The following is a 16,496-nucleotide window of genomic DNA, read 5'->3' as shown; positions in this document are numbered from 1 at the left end:
GCTATCACGTCTAGGGAAGAGCAGTGAAATTACTCGGCTCTCTGGAGCTTAGCTCTTCCCATGGTTTTCGAGGTTTCGTACGTTTGGTCAGAGCTGAACTCAGTTGTGGGCGAACGTTGTGCAGGTCTGCTGGATCCAGAGGAATCTCATTTTCCTGGCGCTGAGAACATTTCCTGCTTCTGATTTTTTTTTTTGATCTGGAATTTCAGTTTGCATGATGTTGGGCCACCAGATCCTAAGCAGCAAATTCTGTGGGAGGGAGGGAGGTCCGAGAGCTTCAAGGAGGGGTTCACGGTGGGGCATTGTGGGGTCCTGCTCGCTGTCCCCCATGAGAGCCATAGGGAATTGTGCTTGCTGGAGGCACGCTATGCTGCCTGCTGCCGCGCTCAGTAGATGGGGACTGGCGGGGCCTTGGTATCAGTGATTCACCTGCGCCCGTGTTGTCGCTTGAGATGAGGAACTCTTTTTCCCCAGCCATTCTGATCTTGCCACAAACCCTGTGTGAGCAGTGTCCTGAGGGGTGTCCTGCCTGCCTTCTCTCTTCTTCACAATCTAAGATCCTGCTGCTGTCTTAGAGCTGCCTGATGGGAGGGGTCAGGAGTGCTTCTCTCCACCGCCCACCCCAGCTGCGGTTCTTCTCCGTCCTCCCTGGCACACACTGCGGCAATACTCAGTCCCTTCTGCGGTATAAGCAGCTGTCTGTTTCCTTTGGGCTCAGCCCCCGAACTTCAGTGTCATCTCTGTGATGCAGTTTTCTCTATGTTGGATCATCATTTGTCTTTCTTTGTGCATGTCCCTGCCGTTGTTATCTGTTTTATTTTGTATGTTCCTGGAGGTCGAGGAAAGTTTTTTTTTTTGTCTTTAAAACACCTGTCATGCAAGCAACATATTTAATATGAATGGCTCCATTTATTATAATATGCCAGGCTCTGCCTTTTCCATGCATTGACTCCGTTGAGTCCAGCAACAGCCCCACGTGACCGCACAGCTTAACTCTCCTAACCACTCTCCTGTCCCCGTCAGCGTTCATGTGGACACATGACCCTATCAGGGCAGATTCAGGTTTTGTGAGGGACAAAGCTTACAGAATGTTAGGGGCCTTCTTTAAGAAAAATTATTTAACATTCAACAAACAAAATAAGGCATGGAAGTGAACATTTATTTAGAATTTGAAAAGAAATAAATTTTAAAAAGCTAACCCAAGCCGTAAACACCAGAAATCCAGGGAAACAATACATTTTTGTCAACGAACCTCTTGGTGCACCTCTATACTACTTCCCGACAGCTTTGGGGCTTCGTATTCTTTTATTGCCTCTTCCTGTGATCATGATTTTGTATCGTTCTTTATTGTAAAAACAGAGCAGTCTTTCCCTTGGCATGATTAGTTCAGATTTGTATTTTATTACTGAGAGTTCTGAAAAGTTTTTTCTAGTTCCACAACGAGAAGATAATGTCACAGGAATTTTAGGATCGGAAAAGCTTCTGTTTGGTTTCTTTTGTATGTGAGCAATGCAGTTTGGGGGCGTTTTCAGTTTGTGCAGTGACTAATTTTACATACCGCCAAGTAGTGCTGGGGCCACACACCTCAGAACATGTCTGAATGGCCTCCCATCCTCTGTGTCATGACATTGGGTGGGCACAATGGGCGTGTTCCTGGAAATCTTCCTAAGCCAAGGTGCCCAACAACAATGGAGCTGTACAGGAACCCCTGGCAAGCTCTGTTAGCCCCACAGGACGTGTTCCCGGGGCCTGAGTTGGACGCGGACGGTGGCAAAGGTAACAAGACTCAGCCCTGCCCCGAGGCACTGTTAGTGGAGCTGAGTGTTCACAGGTCCCGGCAAGCCAAAGACTGCCATGAGAGGCATCCCAGGATGGCTGCTAAGGAAGGATATGGCAGCAAGGAGCCAAAGGCCATCTTTATGGGGAGGAGGGAGGTGGCACCCCAGTTATGTGGGAAGTGCTATATGCCTGCCTGGGGCTAGAGCAGCTCTGCTTTAAACTTTTTTGCCACATTTGCTTTGTTTGTGACCGTGCCCCAAGGGGCTGTAGGACTGTGACAGGTGTAGAGGTGGGAGAGGGAGTAACTGAAGCCAGCTCAAGTCCGGAGCAGTGGACGCAGCATCACCTCTTTGCTGGGTCCCTGGGCTTAACGTGCAACTGGAAACCTTGCATCTAACTAGCTAAGGGGGGCTCTGTTGTCAGAGTAGTTCAAACCTTTGCCCACCTGAAGAATTCTCATTCTTCTTCGCACTGTCCAAGCATCCCTTCCTTAGTAAAGTGAGGAAACTTTACAGCCTACGGAGGGCAACGAGCTTGAACTTAGCTCTGCATTTAACTTCTGCCAGTACCTCTCACTACATTGAGCTAAATGTTTACAGGCCTGGCTCTTCCACTAGTCCAGAGCTTCTTCAACTCGGTTCCACATGACCACTCCAGGGAATTACAGCCTTCCCCTCAAAGCTGTGTATACAATCATAGAAAGCAAACAGTGTAAACAGTTTTCGGTGGGAGAGGATCCAGGCTTTCAAAGGGGTCCGTAACCTTGAGGAGGCTCAGTACCAGCCTTGTTTCTTCTTCCTCCCTGAAATTGAAAATTCTAATGTAGTTCTTGGGGCATCATGATTGATCAGGGTTTTTTCCAGAATCCCCTGGAGAGCTTGTTCAAGCATAGGTAGTTGGTCCCTGCTCCTGGAGCTCCTGACTCGGTTCTGGACTGGGGCCTCAGAAATTACATTTGTAACAAGTTCCCAGGTGATGCTGAATCACCAGTTCCTGGGAGCCCACTTTTCAGAACCACTGTTGTGGGCTATTTGTGAACTGAAGGTACTACCGCCTTCTCCCTTTCTGATTTCACAGGAAGCCTGAGGAATGAATGTTTATAGATAAGGACTTTAGCCTGCACATGACGGGGAAAGCTGAAGGACTTGCGTAGAGACCAAGTTAGATTTTTATAGATTATAAAAGCAGCAGTCACCCAGTGTGTATGTGCTGAATGTCATAGGCTTGGGAGTCAGCCAAGCCCCTCCATGCTTAGGGAGACATAGCATCCTGAAATATTCACAGTTGAAACTGATGAATTCTCAGGGGTTCAAAACATGATGATGCTGATGGCCCCAGAGGAGCTCCATGGACAGCCGTGGTCAGTTTGGCTAATTCAGGTTTTCTTTTGAAGATAGAAAATGTAGAACTTTTCCCTCGGAAGTCTGTCACCAGGGGAAGAACTCTTGATCTTGAGCATATTGCCATAGCTTTAAGACAGAGGCTGTGTGCCAGATCTGTGCCAAGCCTCATTCTTACAAATAACAGCGGGGACTGGCAGTCTGCTAATTAGCCTACATCATTTTGCTGTTCGTGTGACGTTCCTGCCACCAGTCATGTCGCAGGCCAATCAATTCCCTACCCTAGTGGGCTGTCCCCGCCTCCATGCCCCACCAGCACCTGGAAAAGCTTAGCAGAGCTGAAGAACAGTGAACAGCTGTCACCAGTGAATCATAGTTTAAAGAAAAGTTGAAAATAGACAATTATCCTCTTAACCCACAATTTGGTAGATACAGTGGTGTGACTTCCCACACACCTACCTCCAAGTCTCCCAAGCCCCTCTCCTCTGCCATTTCCTTTTCTGTCTTCAGTTTCCTCCCCAGCGTGCCTCCATCTCTGCCTTTCTTTTCTCTTTCCTCCCCTGCATCTCCTTCTGCTCCCTTTTCCCTCTTTCCCTCACCAGTCTCCATTTTCCAGCCTTTCTCCCCTGATTGTTTCTTTCTTTCCCCCATCAAAGGACACCTGTAGAAATGAGGCATTGTGCCCCGTGTTTGTATTCGAAGCAAGAGCTTTTTGCCTTATTCTTCACTTAGGCAGCAGGTGAGCCACTCCCAGTTGACTCCTTTTCCCTGGAGTCAGTTATGTGCCTCGGAGCACAGAGCAGCCGCTCTGTGACCTCTGCCCTATGAGGCCACTAGGAGTTCTTTCATTAAGGGACCTGAGTTAGGGTTTGTACAAGCTGAAAATTTTCACAGTCCTTGATACATGTTAATCCTCCATCAGATTCATCGTATTGTTCAGTCGGTCCCGTGGGCTTTCCTGCATGACCAGTCTTCAACAGAAATGTTGCCTTATAAACTCTCCTTCACACATTTACTGTGGTTGAGTATTGCTGAGCACACATTGTTCAAAGGGCAGCCCAGTATGGGAGAAGAAAGAGTTCTGTTTGACAGAAGACTGCATCCTGTCCCAATCCAGTCCTGCTGGGTACATAATGGGACACTTGTAGCAATTAGCTCAACGTGGGATGCTCGGTTTCCAGCCTCAGTTGTTGAGTGGTGACTGTGATCAGTGAAAACACCTTGAAAGTTATACTTTGTCACACAAAAGCAAGATGGTAGCCACAACATTACATATCCTTTCATTACATACCCTTTCATTAGATATCTCCAAGATACACCTTTGGGAGAAAACAAAAATTCATCTAATTAACTAAAGTATTATTTGGTGCCCTAAATACATGAAACTGACCCATGAATATTTTTGTTACCCGATCTTTTACATAACCCAAGTTTAGTCAAGTGAAAAAAATTGTTCAATACGTTGACTTGTACACATGTTGTCTGTATCATATATGTCCAAATTAATATAAAGAATTGCTAAATTGGTGGCCAAGTGTGGTGGCTCACGCCTGTAATCCCAGCACTTTGGGAGGCCAAGACAGGCAGATCATGAGGTCAGGAGATTGAGACCATCCTGGCCAACATGGTGGAACCCGTCTCTACTAAAAATACAAAAATTATCCAGGCGTGGTGGCATGTGCCTGTAATCCCAGCTACTCGAGAGGCTGAGGCAGGAGAATTGCTTGAACCAGGGAGTCGGAGGTTGTAGTGAGCCGAGATCACACCCCTGCACTTCAGACTGGTGACAGAGTGAGATTCTGTCTCAAAAAAAAAAAAAAAAAAAAAATTACTAAGTTGGTAAATTGGCAAAAGGGGATTAACTCTACTAGGGGATAAAGATAACTCTGAAGCAGGCTTTGCCCTTGGACCAAATCTGACTGCTGCCTGTTTTTACAGACAAAAGTTTTATTGTAACACTGCCATGCCCCTGTGTTTACTTATTGCTGTGGCTGCTTTTGTGCTGCAATGGCAGAGTTGACCAGTTGTGACAGAAACTGTAAGACTGGCAACGTCCTTTACAGGAAGAGTTGCCGACTTCTGCTCTAAGAATACAGGAATAGCAAATGCAGGAACAGAGACAGATCCCCAAGGAAGGAACAAACTAGGAAGAGCCTCTTACCCCAACCCAAGGCAGAGATTCCAGCCTAGCTGTAGAGTGTGATTGTGGCCCAGGGATGGTGGCTGGTGGCCAAGGTTGCTGAGGTGCTGTGGGCTGGAGCTGGTGGGCAGGGAGCCACCCACTGGGGGAAGCTGCTGAAGGAGTGGCAGCAGGGTTCCCTAGACAGCGGCCTGCAGGGGTACCAGTGCAGATTCCTGGAGGGCGTGCCCTTGGGTCTCTCCCAGAAAGCCTTCTGGCTGCCCTCCCGTAGGAACAAAGCCAACAACAACAACAAAACCCAAACCCAATAGCATTAGAACCTGGGAACAGCCCATTCTCAGCAGTGTCCCTCCACGCCCCTCCCTGTCCAGAGCTCGTAATGTACCTCTGCCTTCTGACAGTCTGAAGAATCCTGGGCCTTACCTGGAGTGAGCGGGGCCAAGGGCCCTGTGTGAAGGGGGCTGCACCCGGCTGAGGATTCAGTTCTGCCCAGCCTTGGGCTGTCATGAAACAGTCCCCTGGCCTGTGGTTATGGGGCAGCCACCAAGTAAGCCAGGGAGAACGTGGTGCCTACCCCAGTCTGCAATGTTGGTCCATCTGACCTCTTTGTAATGGAATTTTAGAAAGCTATGTGCATATTTGGGTTTTATTAGGAACATGGTTATGGTTCCTAAGGAAGATGTTATTAATCACGACGTCCATCCATTTGGCCAACAAGAATTTATTGACTGGTTACTCTATACAGTGTGACAAACAAAGGAGTGAATCATTTTTTTAACTAAAATATTTCGAAAAATATTTTCTGTGGAAATTCTTATTTAGAAAATAATTTGTATAAAGTTTTTTTTGCCTTTTTTGAATGTAAAAACAGTTTACTGTTACTGACATTTCACAATATAGCTTTAATCTTTTGATTTTGCATGTTTTTAATCTGTCCACATAGCACATATTTTACTTAATCATAATAATTGCGTACTTGTTTGGGCATTGCGTTTTTCCTTAGTGTGTCAAAATAGCTTTATAGAGACTCGTTTAATCAAGTAATTGGAGTTAAATATGAGCATGTGTATGTCAAATAGGTAAAGCAAGTTGACTGCCACTTCAGACAACTCCAGAATCTCAGAATCTCAGTAGTACATGTTTGAGTTCTTGCTCCTGGGCATTTCAGTGCCTGTTTTAGGATTCAGGACCCAGACTCTTTCCATCTTAGGCTCCATCCTTTCCTCGGGCCACCCAGTCCAGTGTTGGATCCTGTGTGTGTGGCTGCAGAGGGAATGGGGGGCACGTGGAAGGCTTTTGTGGGCCAGATAAGGCAGTGGTCACATCTTTTCCACTTGAATGCAGTTGGTTAGAAGACAGTCACAAGTCTGCACCAAGCCACGAGGAGGCTGGGAAATGTGGTCCATCTGTATTGGGAAGCAGACAGGTTTTGGAAACAAATAACAAGCCTCAGTCATAATTGCCAATTTAGATGCCACATACAAGATGGCTTTAATATACTTCTTATATATAGTCATTTTAATATAGAAAACATTTATTGAGATTATATATATCAGATGATTATTAATAGTTTCAAAAATAATCTTATAGTACTATTGATATAATGGACTTAATTACTTCCTTTTTTTTTGTTTTTTTGAGACGAAGTCTCACTCTGTCACCCAGGCTGGACTACAGTGGCATGATCTTGGCTCACTGCAACCTCCGCCTCCCAGGTTCAAGCAATTCTCGTGCCTCAATCTCCCTCGTGTGGCGGGGATTACAAACGTGCACTACCACACCTGGATAATTTTTGTATTTTTTCTAGTGACAGGGTTTCACCATGTTGGCCAGGCTGGTCTCTTAACTCCTAACCTCAGGTGATCTGCCTACCTTGGCCTCCCAAAGTGCTGGGATTATGGGCATGAGCCACCGTGCCTGGCCTGGATTTAGTTACTTCTGATAACATCTTATATATGCCTATGTTGGCATTTGGCATACTGTAGTATAGTTAGTTGAATACGTATCTTTATCCCTAACCTAGCCCAGTCAATGCCTTGCATGTGGAAAATGAGTGACAGTGACTGATGCTAGATAAAGAGATTTTAACCAAGAGGTCTAACTTTGGAAATAGCTAGAAAGGGCGTATTTTTCTTTTTTCCTACTTGCTTGTTACCTCTTTCTCCTGCTTAGTGCGTGCTACGGATGGATGTCCCCATCCCTTAGGATTCACCCATGAGCCCTGGTTTAAGTAGTACCTGCCCCCCGCCTCCACTCCAACCCCTCTGCTTGCCTTGGTTTGGGTTTAGCTCATTATCTTACTACCTTTAGGTATTACATATTAAAAATAAATATCTGGGGAGAGGCAAGGAGATTTTGAGACTCAGAGAAGGGTTTCTTGGAGCTTTATCTGAAATAATGAGTCCTGTGGATATGTTTAGGCCCTGAGCCAAGAAGGGATGGTATCATGGCTGGAGCCATTCTGGGCATCTGGCCTTGACTGTCATGCCATGGCTGGACCCCTAATCGGGGCAGCTCTGGCAGAACCTAAGGCTTGGAAGGGGACATATTTAGTCAGGGATGACCCAAGAAATGACTGGAAGCTTCACCAGAATGCAGAGCTTTCCCTTTGCTTAAATAAGTGGACAAGCTTCACTCTATATAGCAGGACACCATTCAGCATTTTTTGTCCCTTTGGAAACAACTCTTATTTCTATTTCTTTCTGATAGCAAAACTAACATACTCTAATTGTAGAAAATACAAAACAAAGAGTAGAATATATTAAGTTCTTTATCATAAGAAATGGCATTTGTTTATGAGAGTGTCTTCTTTATCTTTTCGCCTTCCAGGCAAAGCCAAAGCTAATTGAGCCACTCGACTATGAAAATGTCATCGTCCAGAAGAAGACCCAGATCCTGAACGACTGTTTACGGGAGATGCTGCTCTTCCCTTACGATGACTTTCAGGTAAGTAACGTTGCTTCTGTCCATAGAACCGTGTGTTTGATCTTGACAAATAGCATTTTTCTATGTATTGATTAATTGTTTGGTTAGTTAATTATTATTATTTTTTTTGAGACACAGTCTCGCTCTGTCACCCAGGCTTGAGTATAATGGAGCTATCTCAGCTTACTGCAACCTCCGCCTCCTGGGTTGAAGCGATTCTCCTGCTTCAGCCTTCCAAGTAGGCGGGATTACAGGCGTGCACCACCACGCCCAGCTAATTTTTGTATTTTTAGTAGAGACAGGGTTTTGCCATGGTGGCCAGGCTTGTCCTGAACTCCTGGCCTTAACTGATTGGTCTGCTTCAGCCTTCCAAAGTGCTGGGATTACAGGTGTGAGACACTGTGCCTGGCCTAATTATGATTTTAAAAGATGAAAATAAGATGTTTTAAGAGAGAAAAGTTATTTTATAGCCTTTCAATGAATTGATAATTTTTAATGGTATTATTTTTGTATATTAATTATATGTATGCAAAAATGTACACGCGCACGCGCGTGTGTGTGTGTGTCTTGAATAAAAGTGCTATACTCTGTCCAGGCTGACTTAGTGGGCACAAGTGCTTCTGTGTCTTATGAGACCTGCTTTGATTTAGACTTTTTGGCTAAGTACCTTAGAATCTTAACAATGGGCTTTGCTGGGGAGCAGTGGAAGATTTTGTCATGCAGTTCTTAGGATGGCACTTTGGGAGCCTGCCTTCAGAGGCCGTGCACTGTGTGTAAGCTCCCAGCGACGGGTCGAAGGTTAGCCAGGAATGTCCTGAAGTTTACCTCTCTAGTGTAATGTGGGTGCTATTCCTTGGAAGAAATGTGGAGGACTCGGCACAGCTCCTGCTGTGAGCTGCTCTCAGGCTATGGCCTGTGGTTAAGAGACTAACAAGAAGCTGTGAGGCTGTTGAGGAGGGAGAATGACATTCTTCCTTCAGGAAACCCAGTGGAGTTAAATGCTTTGCAGCGAGTCACCTTGGTCCATTTGGAGGTTCTCGTTACTTTCCTTGCTCTCCCGAGACCTCATCCCGGCACTTCTTTCTTCTCTCCTTCGATGCTCTTTGGGTCGTAATTGGACGATTCTCTACTTGATGCTGTTACCATTTAAGCCTGTCTTTTGTGAGCCGAGCTGCCTTATCTTTTTTTAAGCTTCATTGATTCTTTCTTGTTTGATTCAAAAAGTGTTATATCCATGTACAAAAGGATAAAGGGAAATATCGAAGTAATTGACATGAAAAGCCTCCCCACACCTTCTTTCTAATCCCACCCATAGAACATAACCCACTCTATACAGCTCTGTGCATACTTTGTTGTCTTTAGAAACTTACATGTTAACAGCAATTGCTAAATTATGATCCTTGAAGTTTTTTTCCCACCAGATTTAAGTGACTCCAGCTTACAACAGAGGTGAGAATTTTCATAAATGTTCACTCTAACTTATTAGAGATACATGGGCCCCCAAATGATGATTTTTTAGCTCTTTCCTGTAGAAAAGAACGCCCATGGGAATGAAATCACCATTCGTGTGGCATTGCTGCCAAACTAACTGGTAAATGGTTCAGGTCATGACAAAAACACCATGCTTTGCATACTTCGTCACATGACTAAACCGCACAGGAAAGGACAAATAAGTGGGAACCTCTGAATGATGCCTTTTGCCTGTGATTTGGCAACAAATGAAAAGCAAAATCAAATGAATATAAATTATACTCCATGTTGACAAGATTTTCCTGTAGTATTGTCTGAGGAAGCTAAAGGTTATCTCAAGTTTCTCTGAATAGGAAGTATATATTCTTCTTGGTATTAATTAGAGTAACAACTTTTTTGAATTTGCAGCCTGGAATGCAAACTTTTATTTGTATGACAGACAAAATTGCTTAAGAAACAAACCAAGGCTGGGCGCAGTGGCTTACGCCTGTAATCCCAGCACTTTGGGAGGCTGAGGCGGGTGGATCACCTGAGGTCAGGAGTTCAAGGCCAGCCTGACCAACATGGAGAAACCCCTTCTCTACTAAAAATTAGCTGGGTGTGGTGGTGCATGCCTGTAGTCCCAGCTACTCAGGAGGCTGAGGTAGGAGAATCGCTTGAACCGGGAGGTGGAGGTTGCAGTGAGCTGTGATCACGCAATTGCACTCCAGCCTTGGGAACAAGAGTGAAACTCCATTTCAGGAAAAAAAAAAAAAAAAAAAAAAAAAAAGAAACAAACCAAAGAAACAGGATACAGGTAGTTGAGTATCATCTTTATCCCAGGGGAACAGGATACCTGGATGTTTAAGCATTTGCAGAATCAGACAGTTTGAACTTTGAGAAACTGTCTGTGTCCTCTTTGCCTGTGACCACTCTGGTGATACCAGGCACAAATATTCTAGGAAAGGCAAAGAACTCACTAACATTTTGTTGGCTAAGTTGATTAGCAAATATTAGTTTCTGTTTGGGGGGAAGTTTTCCTAGAGATTTAGAAGCTTGAATGTGGGCTTTGATCTTCATCACAGGAATTGTGATGGGCCCCAGTGAAGTTTGAGTACAATTATTTGTTTTCTTACAGACTCCCACTTCCTCATCGGGTAAGGCCATGTACTCTGTGCTTTCTTGCTAAATTGTCTTGGTGATGTTATTCATGTCTAATTAGCTGGATAAGTGAAAGGTCCTAGTGCCATATATTCCTTCTCTCTCTCTCTCTGTTTTCTTAGGCAGAATTAGAGCAGAATTATTGTATTAGTAGAGGCAGAGGGAACAAATTAGATCAGTGAAAGGGTTTTATTTCTATGGAAAAGTAATACCAAGTTGGTTAGGAAATGGCAGCAGCAAAGTACACGCTGAGGGGTGATTTTCTGCACTTAAGTCATTAAGCAATATAAGTCAACTATTAAAATAATAGAACTTGGTGTAAATTTCTGCCAAATATGTTTGACATGATAATTCACTGAGATACCAGCGTGGATGGTGGTGACGCTTGTGTACATGTTTTAGGTAGGGCACATGTTGATTCGGAGCCTTCAATGGCCAGATCCTGAAGGCATCTTCATGTTCTCTAAAAATGAGTCGTGTGAAGAAAAGATCTGTGGGTTGCATGTAGTTGCCCAAGGATGAGAGAAGAGTATTTACTACAACAACGGAGTAGGCTTTATTCTGAAGTAAGTGTGGATGTTTAAAAATCAAAAGAATAGTTCTCAGCCATCAGAATATTGATGAAGTAGGCTGGGCATGGTGGCTCACGCCTGTAATCCCTGCACTTTGGGAGGCTGAGGCGGGTGGATCACCTGAGGTCGGGAGTTCGCGACCAGCCTGGCCAACATGGCAAAACCCCGTCTCTACTAAAAATACAAAAATTAGCCAGGTATGATGGTCGGTGCCTGTAATCCCAGCTACTTTGGAGGCTGAGGCAAGATAATCACTTGAACTTGTGAGGTGGATGTGGCAGTGAGCCGAGATTGTGCCATTGCACTCCACCCTGGGCGACAAGAACAAAACTCCATAAAAAAAATATTGATGAAGTAAAGTACATGTGATCTACCGTGGCCAGGGACACAAATGGCACAGGACCTGCATCGCTAGCTGATGGCTCTTCTTTTTGTAGAGTTGGACCCTGTTGCTTGGGGATCTCTGCCATCTCTGCCTTGGTGTCATGGTTTTTCTTGCCACCAGCATCTTCTCTTCTAGGTATTTCCCCTTTTGAGACCCAAATTCCATATCGTCGGAAGCTATTTAAGTCCACAGAGACTCTTTTCCCCCACTCTCTCAGTTCCTCTCCTACTGCCTGTCTGCACTGTGTGCATGAAACCTTGAGTGTGTGGTCTTGGCCCTTCATGGCCTGCTTCTTAGGCTTCTTGCATGCAGGTATCCTCCTGTGCTGTGGTCCTGCGGAGGGCTGGCTTTGAGTCTCTGTCCTCCCACCCACCTCCACATGCACACAGTCCCTGCCTTGCTAGGTGCTATGGTTGAAGACCCATTGCTTACCTTAATAATTAGTAAAGTTTTTACAAGCATTAGGTTTTTCTTTCATTCATCAAGTAAATATTAATACTATTTGGAACACGTGGCAGTCCCAGTGACTAAAAATATTTGCAGGATCAATGATTTGGTTTGGCCATAGTAGGCAATTTCTAAAATTAAAAAGTGTGGGTGAAACAGGGACTGGAGAGGAGTATTTTTTTCTAGTGATTAATAAACCTTTATTGTTCTTATTGTTTTGTGGTCTTACCCAGTTTATTTGGCATAAATCTGAGAACTTACTTGTTCCATGAACAAAGTTAGAGGTAAACTTTAACAAGCAGTTAGATAGAGGTAATGACCTTTAGATTAAAGTTGCTTAAGACATGTTGAGCCTCTGTTTAACTGAAAGTCAAGCCCAGGACACCTGTCTTTTCCATCAGAGACATGGGATTTAGGTGGCAGCTGACTATTGATTTCCAATCATGATTCTTCTTCAAGGGGAAGTCTTTTTACCAGATGGTCCTGTTGGGGGTGACATTGTTGCCCTGTGATTAACCCGCTGAACCTTCATCTGGCTTTTAAGCTCCTTGGATCCTGACTTGTTACACAGCTTCTTAATGCTTGTGCAACTGTGTAAAGTGGTAGAATATGAGAAAGGTAGTGAGTACTAAGGAAAAATGTTGGGAGACAATTTATGCTACCATTCATATTTCATAAAAATTAGACCTTGGTACCTGGTGTAAACAAACAGGATAGAACTTGTATGGAAGAATAAAAGGAGCATGTTGGGCCGGGTTCGTTGGCTCAATCTGTAACCCCAGCAGTTTGGGTGACCAATGCAGGGGGATCACTGGAGCCTAGGAGTTCGAGACCAGCGTAGAGAACACAACAAGACCTCATCTCTACAAAAAATAAAAAAAAAATTAGGTACTAGAAACATGGCAGAGCAAGAACAAAGAAAAATCCCTTTGGTTGCAGAAAATCTGAAAAAAAGGAAGACTTCTCAAGTCCTCAAAGCCACTCAGGTGAATTAGTCCATTTTGGCAAAAAAGGAGCAGAAGAAAGGAAAAGGGCTCAGGTTTAAGTGACTAGAATCATTCCTGCATGATTGGCGGCAGCAGAAATGTGACCAAGGTGTGTCTCAGACGACTAGAAATGAAACCTGATGCCTTGGAATTGCCAGATAAACATTCCCTGGCCTTTGTTGTGCACAGACAAGGAATTGATGGTGTGACTTCACTGGTGCAGAGTACCATTGCAAGACTTCGCCTAAAGAAAATTTTCAGTGATATCTGTAAAAATCACACCCCAGAGCCTAAAAATGCTGCTTGTAGTAGAACCTTACGTGACCTGGGAATTTCCAAATCTGAAGTTGGTTGGGAACTCATTTTGAAATGTGGACAAGCCAAGGTCAAGAATGAGACCATCCGTCTGACAGACAACACAGCAATTGAGGAGCACCTGGGGGAGTTTGGTGTCATTTGCCTGGAAGACCTCATTCATGAAATTGCCTTCCCGATGAAGCATTTCCTGGAGATCTCATGGTTCTTGCACCCATTCCATCTCTCGGAGGCCTGTCGTGCTACCAAGAATAGAGTGGGCTTCCTCAAGGAGATGGGTTCACCTGGCTGTTGGGGTGAACGTATCAATCAGCTCATCCACCAACTGAACCAGATCCAAAATAGATGAAAGCACAGTGTAGTAGATGCGTGTGTTTTGCGCTTCTTTGGAATTATTATCATGTATCTTCAGAGAAGATAATAATCTGCTTTGTCTTCAAAAACCGGAAAGGAAGGGTCAAAGAAAAGACAGTAGGTTACGTTCATGGCAGTCACCTCTCATCACAGTTCAGTTCCAAGGAGAAATTCCAGTGTTTTCTACACTGGCTGCCGCCTTGCCTGAAATCAGCATCTGTCATGGAGGAATGGAGGAGGGACTTCTGCTTAGTTGCATCTTCTGTCTTGGGGTTTAATATTGTGAATGAGTAACCCAAGCTTGTGTATAAGCCTCCCTAAGGCTCCTGTAGCAGTGGACCCAGCCCAGGGGCTTAATTGAATCTGGAGGTTCCTAGGGCCTTGTTTTGAAGACTTGAAATAGAAGAAAGGCACAAAAATAAATATTCAGTTGTCTCTGAAAAAAAATAATTAGCTGTGCATGATGGTGCACACCTGTGGTCCCAGCTACTCAGGAGGCTGAGGTGGGAGGATCACTCGAGCCCAACAGGTTGAGGCTACAGTGAGTCATGATTGTGCTGCTGCAGTCCGGCCTGGGAGACAGAGCGAGACCCCATCTCAAAAGCATGTTGTATCCCACTTTTGGATATATGCCTCAAAGACTTGGAAGCAGGGACTCTTCCAAATCTCTCTTGGAAGAAAGATTTGTTCACCCCTGTTGAGAGCAGCATTATTTACAATACTCAAAAGGTGAAAGCAACCTAAGTGTCCATCAAGGGATAAATGGAGAAACCAAATGTGGTATTTATATAAAATGGAATATTATTCAGCCTGAAATGGAAAGAAACTCCTGTCTCATGTTACAAGATGTATGGGCCCTGACAGAGTTATGCTCAGTGGATAAGCCAGTCACAGAAGGACAAATACTGTTCAGTTCCACATATATGAGGTCCCTAAAGTAATGAAATTCAGAGAGGCAGAAAGTCGAATGGTGGTTACTAGGATGGAGTTGGGGAGCAATGGGGGGTTACTGTTCGGTGGGAACAGAGACGCAGTGGGAAAGATGAAGAGTTTTGGAGATGGATGGTGGTGACAGTCAAAAAATGAGATTGTACTTAATGCCACTGAACTATGCACTTAAAAATGCTTAAGATGGTATATTTTATGTTGTCTGTATTTTCTGTATTTGAAAATAACAATGTTTTCAAAACATAGGATTTCTGTGCTGTGTTTATGGGTAGGAGACTGTTGTCATCCTTAGAACTGTTTGCAAAGTCAGATTGAGGAGTGAGTCCTTAGGTGCTTTTCCCACCAATACTCATGGTGTATTCCCAACATAAATGTCTTAGCAAGAGAACTGAAAAGGAAGGATAGGAGTACAGGCCAAAGATTATTCAGAATTGACAATCCTAGAAATTTTACTTTTCGGAAATGTTTGAATACAGGAGAATTGTAGAGTGTTCTCAGCATTGTATAGAAAAATGTGGTTACTCCATTTCCCTTTCAATAACATCCTGAGTTTTATTTTTCCACTGGTTCTTTTCCTCTTCTACTTACATGAGACTGATAATGATCTACAAACCACTGACCTGGAGAGGAAGCCATGCCCGCTGTTTACAAAGGCCTGGAAGTCCCTGATCTCATTTCCCATCTGTCCTTTTAAAAAGAAAAAAGTTTATTTTCACAGTGTTTTGTCCTCACTTTTTTATATACAGTCCCCACCCCTCCAAAAAAACCCCTCAATACTTTGATTTTGGCTGTTTAATGAAAAGTGAGTCAGAATTCAATGGCCAACAGTGTAAGTTTCCATGAACATTGTGGTTTCTGGGATATTAGTTCATGTCTAGGCTTAGACCTAACTGAAAAACTGGATAAGTAATATTTCTGGGCCAGACAGGGTGGCTCATGCCTGTAATCTCAGCACTTTGAGAGGCCAAGGTTGGCAGATCACCTGAGGTCAGGAGTTCGAGACCAGCCTGGCCAACATGGCGAAACCCTGTGTCTGCCAAAAATACAAAAATTAGCTGGACATGGTGGCAGGTGCCTGTAATCCCAACTACTTGGGAGGGTGAGGCAGGAGAATGTCTTGAACCCAGGAGGTGGAGCTTGCAGTGCACTGTACCACTGCACACCAGTCTGGGCAACAAGAGCAAAACTTAGTCTCAAAAAAAAAAAAAGATTCTGAATAGACATTGCCAGACCTTCAAGATATAAGAATTTTAATTCTAGTTCAAATAATGCCTTTTTTTTTCTTTTACCAGAAATAGTGATCAATGGTAAAATTGACTATTAAATTATCACATAGTCCTTAAAAAGAAAAGCTTACTTTTCAGGTAGCACTGCTCAGCTGAGCTGAAGAATGTTTTATTTATTTAACTTATGTTTCTTCTTAAACGACTTGTGAAAGGACTCAGCTTTGTGAGGTACTGGAAACCATAAAGATAAACTAGGATCCCTGCTTTCAAAATGCTCAAAACTTAGGAGAGGAGATAAAGGTGTGTCATAATATTAATAAGCAGGGAACTAGGACCATTGTCATGACATAAATCTTGTCTCATGGAAGTCTATTGTGGAAATACTGTGTAAGAGCTTAGTGGAACACCCAGCTGCTGGCAGCTCTTGAAGTGGCTGGAAATGAGAGAAGTTGTGGTTAAAAAGGAAGAT

At 44.0% G+C, this 16,496-nt stretch overlaps 1 protein-coding gene across 50 annotated transcripts in view; it reads left to right on the top strand.

Annotated features, from left to right (window-relative positions):
• Positions 1-16,496, top strand: part of DOCK9 (dedicator of cytokinesis 9) — a 295,684-nt gene that overhangs the window by 121,282 nt on the left and 157,906 nt on the right. For all 50 annotated transcript variants that reach the window (XM_054245273.2, XM_054245030.2, XM_054244912.2 and 47 more), the window contains exon 2: positions 8,089-8,205. In XM_054245273.2, coding sequence (XP_054101248.1) covers positions 8,089-8,205 — 117 coding nt within the window. The remainder of the gene's footprint in view (positions 1-8,088; positions 8,206-16,496) is intronic.

This window comes from Callithrix jacchus, chromosome 1 (genome assembly GCF_049354715.1).
Source record: "Callithrix jacchus isolate 240 chromosome 1, calJac240_pri, whole genome shotgun sequence".
Taxonomy (NCBI): domain Eukaryota; kingdom Metazoa; phylum Chordata; class Mammalia; order Primates; family Cebidae; genus Callithrix; species Callithrix jacchus.
The sequence above is the reverse complement of the archived record's forward strand: the minus strand, read 5'-3'. Positions and strand labels throughout refer to the sequence as shown.